This window comes from Piliocolobus tephrosceles, chromosome 7, assembly GCF_002776525.5.
Source record: "Piliocolobus tephrosceles isolate RC106 chromosome 7, ASM277652v3, whole genome shotgun sequence".
Lineage (NCBI taxonomy): Eukaryota > Metazoa > Chordata > Mammalia > Primates > Cercopithecidae > Piliocolobus > Piliocolobus tephrosceles.
The window spans coordinates 147943677-147954746 of record NC_045440.1 but is presented as its reverse complement, the minus strand read 5'-3'; the positions used below and the strand labels follow the sequence as shown (position 1 = coordinate 147954746).

At 59.5% G+C, this 11070-nt stretch overlaps 1 protein-coding gene across 6 annotated transcripts in view; it reads right to left on the bottom strand.

The window, feature by feature from the left end:
* Positions 1–11070, bottom strand: part of PPP1R16A (protein phosphatase 1 regulatory subunit 16A) — a 29346-nt gene that overhangs the window by 2578 nt on the left and 15698 nt on the right. For 3 of the 6 annotated variants that reach the window (XM_023188311.2, XM_023188313.2, XM_023188314.2), the window contains exons 2-5: positions 9306–9470; positions 2141–3133; positions 752–822; positions 531–676 (exon numbers count right to left, since the gene is read on the bottom strand). In XM_023188311.2, the coding sequence (XP_023044079.1) occupies positions 531–676; positions 752–822; positions 2141–2399 (476 nt within the window). In that variant the 5' untranslated portion in view covers positions 2400–3133; positions 9306–9470. The other 3 variants (XM_023188312.2, XM_026449693.1, XM_023188315.1) reach the window with 3 other exon arrangements.

Sequence of the window (11070 nt, the reverse complement as noted above, 5' to 3'; positions counted from 1 at the left end):
CGGCCTCACGGGGGCACTCGAGAAGGACCACAGCCCTGACCTCTCTCCCACCTACAGATGCCTGGAGCGAAGGGGAAGGAAGGGAGGAGGCTCGTGGACCCTGGTGAGGCCACCACCCTCCCTGCTCAGAGCTCCTCCTGCTCTACGTCCCTCTATGTTAAAGGTAAAAGCCCTACCTGTGCTCAGGTACCCTCTCCTCCCAAGCCACCTGGCCTCCTCACTCCCCTTCTCTCCTTACCAGTTCTGTGCTCCCTGACCAAGACATTTGTGCACACCCTGGGGGAGCCCGAGACCTGCCCTCTCGGCAGGAGGCTGCATGCTGGGGAGGCAGAGACCGAGCTGCCCTGGGCACATGCCCATCCCCCTGGGGCCCCAGGCTCTGCTCTCCATGCCAGGACACAGGCAGGGTCAGCAAAGGTGAAGGTGGGAACACATGAGGCCGAGAGCCGGGTCTGCTGCCCAAGAGGGGCCTCCTGAGCGGCCATCTGAGAGGAAGCCCCTCCCTGCCACAGACGCCCAGCAGGCCCTACCTGGCGATGAGCAGCTCCACCAGGTGCAGGTGGCCACAGGTGGCCGCAGCATGCAGAGGTGTCCAGCCCTCACTGTCGCAGGCATTGATGTTGGCCCCAGCCTCCAGGAGTTGCTGCACCATCTCTCGGAAATCATCAATGCAGCACTGCAAACCGTGCCACGTGAGCGGCCAGAGCATGGGGGCCAGCCCCCACCCCACCCACGCCCAGTGCAGGCTGACCTGGTGCAGGGCTGTCAGGCCGTCCTCGTTGGCCAAGTCAGGGCTGACCCCACTCCCAAGGAACTGGCGGACTGAAAAAAGGTGGCAAGGTGAGGACAGGGTCCTGTCCCTGGTCAGGTCCTATCAACTGTGCTTCGGCCCAGGACTCGGGGAAGGACAAGGAAGACAGTGGTGCCAATGGCAGGAGGCACACCAGAGTGGGGGGGTGGGGGCAGGAGCACCAGGCATCTGTCTGGCCCAGGCCAGCCACACTCCCAGAAGCCCTCTGCCTCCACCCACCTGCAGGCCCTCCATGGTGGTGCTCCAGCCTTCCGACCCCCAGAACAGGCCGTGCTTCTGTGAGAGCAGCACTCCAACAATCCCGCACCTCCCTTCAGCCAGGAAGGGCTCCCTGCTCCGAGGCTACCGCAGCTAGGCTATGCCATAACCTGCAGTTCTTCGGCTCTCCCCTGACAACTAGCCAGCCCTGTGTTCAGGATCTCCCCTGCGTCCTCTGGGACCGGACCTGAGGCTCCCCACCGCCAGAGTACATCCCTGCTCTGCTCCCCTCCCCTCCAGAGATCCCAACTCAGGCCCAGCTCTCGCCCAGGTCACCAGGGTCCTCCCTGATGGCGCCTGGGGTGCAGCAGCAGGGCTCCTGCCTTCCCACAGCTCCCTGTGGACCATGGCACCCTCTGCCTCCAGGCCTCCTGGGAGGGCTCCTGTCCACATGGGAAGATGCAGGCCAGACACTGCCAGCTCCTCCTTACTCTGCCCTGGAGGGAGGCAGGGAGGGGTCAAGGGCCACTACAGTGCCTCTTCTCCCCAGACCCCAGAGTACCACAAGTGGAACCCACACAGCTGGGGCTGCAAGCGTGGAGCACAGGTGAGAACAGAGTCAAAAGCAGAGCCCGGGGCAGGCATCGAGAGGGGGGCCACCAGCATGGGCTCTGTGCCTACCCAGGGCCTGGCTCTCTAACCCGCAGAGGTGGGCGGTCCCACGCTACTTTACAGAGGTGGAGACCAGGGCTCTCCTGAGCAGCTTGGAAAGAGGCAGCAGTGACTACCGGCCACCCTGCCCCCACGGGGCCCGCACTAGGTGTCTGAAGGCTCCTGGGGGTCCACCCCTGGCCTCGCTCACCTCACAGCAGGACCCCTCTGCATGCAGCCCCGCCTGAAGGAAGGCTGTCCCGCACAGGCTCACGGGCTCACCTCAGGGCTGCCCACTGCCTGGGGTTTGCCTGATGGGGGGACGCTGGGCCACCCAGCCTGAAGAGACCAGGCAAGATCTGGGGGCTGGAGCCCAGGAGCTGTGGACAGGCCCAGCCACCAGGCTTGGCATGAGACGGCACCCAGGTGGCAGGGAGTGGGCCGCTTGCTGGGAGCTGCTCTGGGCTCAGCCACACTCACCTTCTTCCAGGTCATTTCGAGCAGCGGCCTCCAGAAGGACAACACTGGGAGGGAAGAGGACCTGCTTCGGGGGCCCTCGGCCGGCTGCCTCCTTCCGGGGACGCTCCCCAGGACCTTTCTTGCCCTGGGCCTCCTTCTCAGCCTGGGCCCACATCTTCACCTGCTGGGCACGCCGCTTCTGGGCATGCTTCAGCCGCTCCTGCGTGTTCATCCTGCCCACCATGGGCATCTCTGCCAGCAGCTCCAGGTGCTCGGCCATGGTGGCGGCTGCTTGCCCACAGGGCTGCTCGGGGCACCAGAGTGGGGAGCTTGGGGGCCAGGCTGGGCCTGAGGGGTGGGGCAGCTGGCTGGACGGGCACCCTCGGGGGCATCCCCTTCCCAAAGCTCTGTGCCCTTGGCTGGGTCAGGAGGCCCCACAAGATATCCAGGCCCAGGTAGCCCTGGGGGGCACGGGCCAGGGCAGGGAGGGCAGTGTGGAAGGGCACCCCGAACCTGCTCCCCAGGCCAGCCTCTAGCTGTTGACCAGCAGTGCCTCGCCTCCCTCTCGGGGTCAGGGTGCACAACCTATGGGAGGTAGCCCCAAGACCTGGCCGGCCTCAGTCCAGGGTCTGAAACTAATTACCCAGATAACAAGGTTCCAGCTTCCTGGCACCTTGCTGAGGGAGAAGGGAGGGCAGGGCCAATCAGCAGTGAGAGCCCCTGTGAGCCCCTGAGAGCCTCTTTTCACTTTCCAGGCTCAGGAGCCTGGGTTGGGCCTGGGAGCAGGCATGGCCCAGCCCCCCAACCCCTCCCAGCTGTGTGCCGAGGTCAGTGCATCAGTACTAATGAGGAGGTGCAGCCGCTGAGGCTGGGGCAGGGCAGGTAGTCAGAGTTCTGGAGTCCTGGCCCCAGGGCGCAGGGGTGAGGCTCTCTAGGCAGCCAGGGCACCAAGGGCACAGGCGGGCCAGCCACAGTGTCTTCAGGATCACCTCCCCTTCCGGCAGCTGCTCACACCTGAGAAGTGGGGAACAAGGAAGCACACTGAGGCCGGCTTGAGACAGGGTGGCCCCAGGGAGCCTCTGCCCTGGGCCTCGGGTGAGACCAGGCTTCCAGCCATCTCGGGTCCTGCCCTGTGTGAGGCCCACCCTCTGGTCCACAGAGAGCACTGCAGAGCAACAATCCTGGGGGTACGGGGAGCTCCTCTGCCCCCATTCTGCCCCAGGTCCAGAGAGGGGCAGGGGAAAGGCATGTCAGGCTCCTCCCACCCACCCTTTCCAGAAACGGCTGCCACCCCCGCGAGGCACTCCCCGCCAGGCTGCTCCTCCAGGCCAGGCGCTGCCCTCAGGCTGGGTAGGGTGAGGTCTCCTGGAACCGTCATGAGGGCTTTGCAGGCTACTGCCTTCCAAGGGCAGGCCCTGCCTCCTGCACCTCCGCCTGTCCTGACTGACACCCCAGCCTCTCACTGCCCAGTCTCTAGACCTCTTCCTTGCTGGGTTCCCACAATGCTTCTGCCATCCTGGGCTGCAATAAAAGCCCCCACCTGGTGCCTGGCTTGAGGCCTATGGGGACAGACAGGCAGGCAGATAGCTTTGGCTGGAGCACGACCCTGGCGATGTACCCGCTATGGCCCTAGTCCTGCCCGACACACCAAGTGTGGTCGCTTGGCTGGCCACAGGCCGCACCTCAGAAGGCACTCTGTGCTTGGCCGGGCGCGGTGGCTCAAGCCTGTAATCCCAGCACTTTGGGAGGCTGAGGTGGGTGGATCACGAGGTCAGGAGATCGAGACCATCCTGGCTAACACGGTGAAACCCCGTCTCTACTAAAAATACAAAAAATTAGCCGGGCATAGTGGCAGGCACCTGTAGTCCTAGCTACTTGGGAGGCTAAGGCAAGAGAATGGCATGAACCCAGGAGGCGAAGCTTGCAGTGAGCCGAGATCGCGCCACTGCACTCCAGCCTGGGCGACACAGCGAGACTCCATCTCAATAAATACATAAATACATACATACATATATACATATATAAGGCACCCCGTGCTCTGCAGAAGATGCCTACCAGGAGTCCCATTCTCCACCCAGCCAGGCCTCATGGCCATCTACACACTGACCCAACTCTTCACTGCTGGACTTATACCCAGAATAAGTCATACAATGCCCCCTTCTTTCAGGAAGGGAACTGTCCTGGGCCAGGTCAAATTAAGCCAGTCAGGTCCTTTTTGTTCAGGGGCCCCCAATTTATCTGGGAGCCCACTTTACAGGTTTAGCCTACTCTAGACATAGTTCCCCTCTGCAGGCCTAGCCTCAGAGGCTTCTGAGGACACGGCCAATAAGGTCAGTAGCCCCAGCCTGGCTTTCTGTCTGCCAGGTGAAGAGCTTTTCCAGGCAGTAGCTCTCCCTCTGAGCAGCCTGCTCCCAAGCCTTGCCAGCTCTGCAGACTGCAGAGGCCAGGGCAAGCACACACTGGCCAGACGCCCCGCCCAGGCTCCCAAGTCCTCCCCTTGCCCTCCAGAGACATAGCATGGGTACCAGAGAGGCGGGAGAGCCACTCCTGCAGGCATGCTGCCAGCTCCCCATCTGCGAGGACAGAGGAGGCACACCACACCTGGTGTGGCAGAGCCCTCCCTCCCTGCCAGCCAGTCACAGCCCACACCCTGTTCCTGACAGGGCTGGCAAGATGAGATCCTCACCTCTCTGTCATTGGCATCTCTGGACCTGCCAGAGAACCCACCTGGGCAGTAGACACTTACTCCCACCTCAACCCAAAGAGATCACAAGCCAAGAGCAAGGGAAGGAGAGCAAGGCAGGCTGCCCTCGCCCAGCCCCAGTCTCTCTCCAGCCACGGGAAGGAGAGATTAAAAAGATTTAGCCTTGGCCGGGCGCGGTGGCTCATGCCCACACTTTGGGAGCCAAGGTAGTAAGGTCACTTGAACCCAAGAGTTCAAGGCCAGCTTGGGCAACAGAGTAAGACCCCATCTCTACAAAATAATTTTAAAATTAGCTGGTGGCACACGCCTGTGGTCCCAGCTCCTCCGGAGGCTGAGGTGGGAGGATCCCTTGAGCCCGGGAGGTAGAGGCTGCAGTGAGCTGAGATCACACCGCTGCACTCCAGCCTGGACTCCAGAGGGAGATCCTGTCTCAAAAAAAAAAGACAGAAAGAAAGATTTAACAGACACCACCTACCGTCCCCAGCATTTTATAAAGAAAAGATGGGCGGGGCACGGTAGTGGCTCATACCTGTCATCCCAGCACTTTGGGAGGCTTAAGCAGGCAGGTCTCTTGAGCCCAGGAGTTCGAGACCAGCCTGGGCAACACAGTGAGACCCCGTCTCAATTTATATTACTAAAAAATAATTAATGTAAAAGAAAAAAATTAAAACAAATTTTTAAAAAGGAAGAAAAGATGTTCTGTTGCCCGTGTCCTACAGAAGAGAAAGCCTGAGCACAGCAGCCGCACTCCCGACGGAACGCCTGTCTCGTTTCTCATTCCGAGGCTCATCCGTGAAAATTCATCAGAGAACAGCATCTGGACAGTGGAAACCGCCCCCCAACACCCCCGGCTGCAGAGGGAGGCCCACGGGTGGGGAGGCTCTACCTCCCCCACCCCACCAAGCACGGCTCACAGGGCACTCGGCCCCCACCCTGGCAGGCCCACCTTCCTAGCTGGAAGCTGCCGGATGTCTCCATGGGACTCTGGGCAGGTTCCTGTCCTGCTCGAGGGCCCAACTGCCTTCTCTAAGAGAAAATGAGGTGCCCAAAGTGAGCCCAGAGCCCCCCAAGAGTGGGTGCCAGGGGGTGTCCCAGTGCCCACTTCCCCCCAGGCTGAGCCCTAAGCGTCCCCCTCTGGCCTCCCTGCCCAGGAACCAGCCTCAGAAGGAAGGGGCTGGCTGAAGGCCCACGGCAGTGGGCTGAGGGCTCCAGGAGGAAAGGCAGCCTCCCACCTACCTGAATCTTGGCTGCCCTAGCTGAACTTCAGCAAGCTTTGTCTACTCCTCCCAGCCACAAGATGGATCAGGAACAGCCACCAGAGCCGAGAAGACTTGCCCCTTGGCTGAGCCATGAAGGCCTGGTGGCCGGCTCGCAGTCCTACCAAACGGACACACCCAGGCTGAGGGGCTGGGCAGGGCGGCTCCCTCTCCTCCACAAACCTTCCCCCAAACCTCCCTGGAATGTCAAACAGATTCCCGGGTCGGTTCGTTCCAGTTCTCAGTCAAAGCCCAGGCCAGCTGCACTTGAGCGTGGGCCCAGGCGGGAGGAGCCCCGTGGAGGATACGGGGCACTGTTCCTGACCCTCACCCACCGCCCCTCACAGCCTGCACACCCCGGGCCATGTGGCTTCCGGAAGGGAGGCCCGGCAAAGCACGGAGGCCCAGCCCACGCTCCCAGGAGCCCCCGTGAGGACAGTTCCAGGCCCAAGAGCCTCAGCGCCCTCTCTACTGCCATCACCCCGTCTTCCACATGGGGAGACCAAGGCCACGCCTAAATCCAGAGCTGCCCCGGTCACTACTTCACCACAGTGCCCACCTCCCAGTGTCCGTGGTACAACAAGAGCCCAGAGCCTGAGGGGCAGTGTCCCTCTATTCACCCAGATATAGGGACAAGGGATAGGTGGTGGCCGCATGCTATTTAGAGAAAGAAAAGAGAGGAAAGGGGTAGGGGAAAGAAGAGTCTCAGAGAAACTTTGAGGAGGGTGCAGAAAGAGGATGGGAACTTGCTTCTACAGGCGGGGCAGAGGGCTGGGGACCTGCTATAGGCTCCCACGTTCACAGGGATGCGTGAACAGTGCACCTCAGTAAGGTGCACCTCCAAACTTAAAATGTGCACCTAGGCACAGTGGCTCACGCCTGTAATCCCAGCACTTTAGGAGGCCGAGGTGGGCGGATCACCAGGTCAGGAGATTGAGACCATCCTGGCTAACATGGTAAAACCCCGTCTCTACTAAAACTACAAAAAATTAGCTGGGTGTGGTGGCGGGCGCCTGTAGTCCCAGCTACTTGGGAGGCTGAGGCAGGAGAATCGCTTGAACCCAGGAGGCGGAGCTTGCAGTAAGCCAGAATTGCATCACTGCACTCCAGCCTGGGTGACAGAGAGAGACTCTGTCTCAAAAATTAAACAAAGTATGCCTTTTGACAGCCTGATTTCTAGGACCCCACCCTACTAAACCCCCAGAGCAGGCCAGCGAGAGGGACTGACGGTGCTGGGGAGCCTGCCTGCCTTCTGGCCGCGCTTCACAGGGTGAAACCCCACGTACCACGGTGCAGTGGGCAGCACCTGGACGGTCCCACAGGAGCCCCACCAGGGACGGCCAGCCCAGCGCCCCCACACTGCCTGCCCTACGGCTGGTTCTGGGGGCTTTTATAGCCCAGTTATGCTTAGGCTTGGTGGAGTTGGTTCCTGTAACTTATAACTGAAAGACTTGGTTGTTTTGTTGTTGATTTTTTATTATGTTTTTTAAGAGACAGGGTCTCACTCTTGCCCAGGCTGGGGTGCAGTGGTGCAATCACGGCTCACTGCAGCCTCGACCTCCCAAGGTCAAGCAGTCCTCCCACCTTGGCCTCCCAAGTAGCTGGGACCACAGGTGGGATCACCACACCCGGAAAATTTTTTCTTTCTTATTTTTTTATTTTTATTTTTTTTTTTGAGATGGAGTCTCACTCTTGCCCAGGCTGGAGTGCAGTGGCATGACCTCTGCTCACTGCAAGCTCCGCCTCTGGGTTCACGCCATTCTCCTGCCTCAGCCTCCTGAGTAGCTGGGACTACAGGCACCCACCATCACGCCCGGCTAATTTTTTGTATTTTTAGTAGACATGGGGTTTCACCATGTCAGCCAGGATGGTCTCGATCTCCAGACCTGGTGATCCACCCGCCTCGGCCTCCCAAAGTGCTGGGATTACAGGTGTGAGCCACCGCGCCCGGCCTACACCCGGCTAATTTTTAAATTTGTTTTGTAGAGACAGTGTTTTCCTGTGTTGCCCAGGCTGGTGTCTGGACTCCTGGACTTAAGCAATCCTTATGCCTCGGCCTCCCAAAGTGCTGGGATTATAGGTATGAGCCACCACACCCAACCAGGTTTGATTTTATTTGTAGCAATATCTACGAGATACAGAGCAAAAAATGGGAAACTACCTAGATGCCCATCATTCTGGGAAAAATAACTGTGTAGCCATTCTGTAGAATAATGTCTATACATACACATCTGTTAACAAGATGAGGTGGGTCTCAATGTCCTTGGGAGAATGGCTATGGTATCTTGCCAGTGGGTACAGAGGCTGCCAGAGCCTGGCTAAAAGTGTTACATACACACAGACTGGTTTGATTCTGTTTTGTTTCTGAGGCAGGGTCTTCCTCTGTCCCCAGGCTGGAGTGCAGTGCTGCAATCACAGCTCACTGCAGCCTCAACTTCCTGGGCTCCAGCGATCCTCCCACCTCAGCCTCCCCAGTAGCTGGGACTACAGGTGCACGCCACCACACCCGGCTTATTTGTTGTTGTTGTCTTTTTTGTGTGTGGAGTTGGGGTCTCCCTGTGTTGCCCAGACTGGTCTCAAACTCCTGAGCTGATGCGATCCTCCTGCCTCAGCCTCCCAAAGTGTTGTGATTACAGGCATGCGTCACCATGCCTGGCCAGACTTCTCTGTACGGGCAGAGAGGCTGTCGGGGTGTCAGTGGCTGGGATGCCGGACTCAGAAGGACTGCTGACCTGAAGGTGCAGGCTCTGGAGACATGCCTCACCTCAGCTGTAACCAACCCCAGTGCTGGGTGTCCTGCCAGAGAGACTGTTCACCGTTCATCTGGAAGGCTGGATGGGAGGCTTCTCTAGCCAGACTGCTGGTCTCTCCCAACCCTTGGCTGGGCAGACAGCAGCTTCTGTTTTTTGTTTTGTTTTGTTTTGTTTTGTTTTGAGACAGGGTCTTGCTCTGTCACCCAGGCTGGAGTGCAGTGGTACGATCTCGGCTCACAGCAACCTCCGCCTCCCAGGTTCAAGCGATTTTCCTGCCTGAGTCTCCCAATTAGCTGAGATTATAGGCGCCTGCCACCACACGGGCTAATTTTTGTATTTTTAGTAGATACGGCGTTTTGCCATGTTGGCCAGGCTGGTCTGGAACTCCTGACCTCAGGTGATCTGCCCGCCTTGGCCTCCCAAAGTGCTGGGATTATAGGCGTGAGCCATCGCACCCGGCCCCAGCAGCTCACCTTTGAGGACTCCTGATGGCACCTTCCCGACCCCTGCCACCAACCCACAGCAGCGTCCACACGTGGGTTCTGTGTCCCGGCCAGTCTCTTCCACTAGGCGACAAGCTTGCTGAGAGCACAATCTGCAGGCCCCTCTTCTACGACTCTTCACCCATGTGCCAGCACCTGGAAGAGGGGCCTTCATTAGCCATTGTGAAGGACCGAGGGAGCCAGGCAGAAGCTGGCAAGGCAGGCACAGCTCAGTGCAGCCAAGGAGTGGACAAGCTCAGAACAAGGCTCCCTATGGCCCGTGGCCCACATGGTCCACTCTGAAAAGAAACCAAATGTCCAGAGACCTCCCAAAACGTGACAAGGACAGCACCAGCCATAAAGCGGGCTGGTGGCTGCTGGAGAGGTTCCATTTGCACTTGTCTGCCTGTGCCTTGGGGAGGGACAGTGGGGGCAGGCCCTGCCTTTAAGCAGCCTATATCTGGGGACTGGAGCCGAGCTGCAGGATGCGCACCAGCACGTCACACCACGTCTACTGCGGTCAGCACAGAAGACATGGGGCGTCCAGGGCAGAAGACGACGCTCTGGAGGGGCCTCTGCAGCTGCATGAAGCTCTGGGAGGGAGGCCCCAGCAACAAGTTTCCTACACAAAGGGCAGGCCCGGGGCCTGCAGACTGCTCCAAGGAAGCAGCAGTTTCAGGGAAGTGGTGGCTAGATGAGTGAGTGGTGATGGGGGCAGGAAGGAGGATCTGAGTGTCCTCCAGGGCCCAATGTGCAGCTCACCCCCTCCCAGTCCAACCCCCCTCCCAGTCCAACCCTTAGAAGTTCATCCCAAAGCACCTGCATCAGCATGAAATACTGCAACCTCTGGCTCCGGGGTTCAAATGATTCTCCTGCCTCAGCCTCCTGAGTAGCTGCGATTATAGGTGTGTGCCACAACACTCAGCTAATATTTGTATTTTTAGTAGAGAGAGGGTTTCTCCATGTTGGCAAGGCCGGTCTTGAACTCTGACCTCAAGTGATCTGCCTGCCTCGGCCTCCCGAAGTGCTGGGATTACAGGGGTGAGCCACCGCGCCCGGCCAGGAGGGGGCTTCTGATCCAGGCTTTCTCAAGCCTCCATCCTGAAACCCTGCCCTGGGGCTCTGTCCCCAGTGACACCATGTCTTCCCTACTGAGGGCCCTCCTTCCCCAACCCCTGTGCTCCTGGCTGCGGCCTGGAGTCCCCTCCCCTCCTCTCCCTGAGCGTTTCATGCTCCTGGCTGAGGCCTGGAGTCCCCTGCCCTCCTCTCCCTGAGCATTCCAGCTGGAACACACATCATCAGGCACCAAGCACCCAGCACCAGCCCTCACTGTGGCTTCGCCCCCACCCATCGCTGCCCGAATTCCTGGTGGTCTAATGTTCTCATGGAGAAACTTCCGCAGACTGCCTGTCCCCTCCGAGCCTTGACCTCTTCTCTACACCAGTGTCCTCATCTGACCAACTGTGCTCCATCACCACCAGTAACTGCAGCCCACGTCACCTCCATTCAATACCCCACTCTGCCCGTCGCCTCCTCTCTGCCGGCTCACTCCTGCAAGCCCTGACTCCAACACTCCAGTGTCTCCCTCACTGCCATGCCCTCACCTTGCCCCACGCCTCCTGCTCCCACAGCCCCAGTGACTGAACATAGCAGAGCCACTCCCTCAAGGGCTCTGACGCTTGCAGAAATCTGCTTCCCTTGCCTTTTCTCTTCTGCCCTCCCAGACAAAGCATTTTCCCTGGAAAGAGCTTCCCTT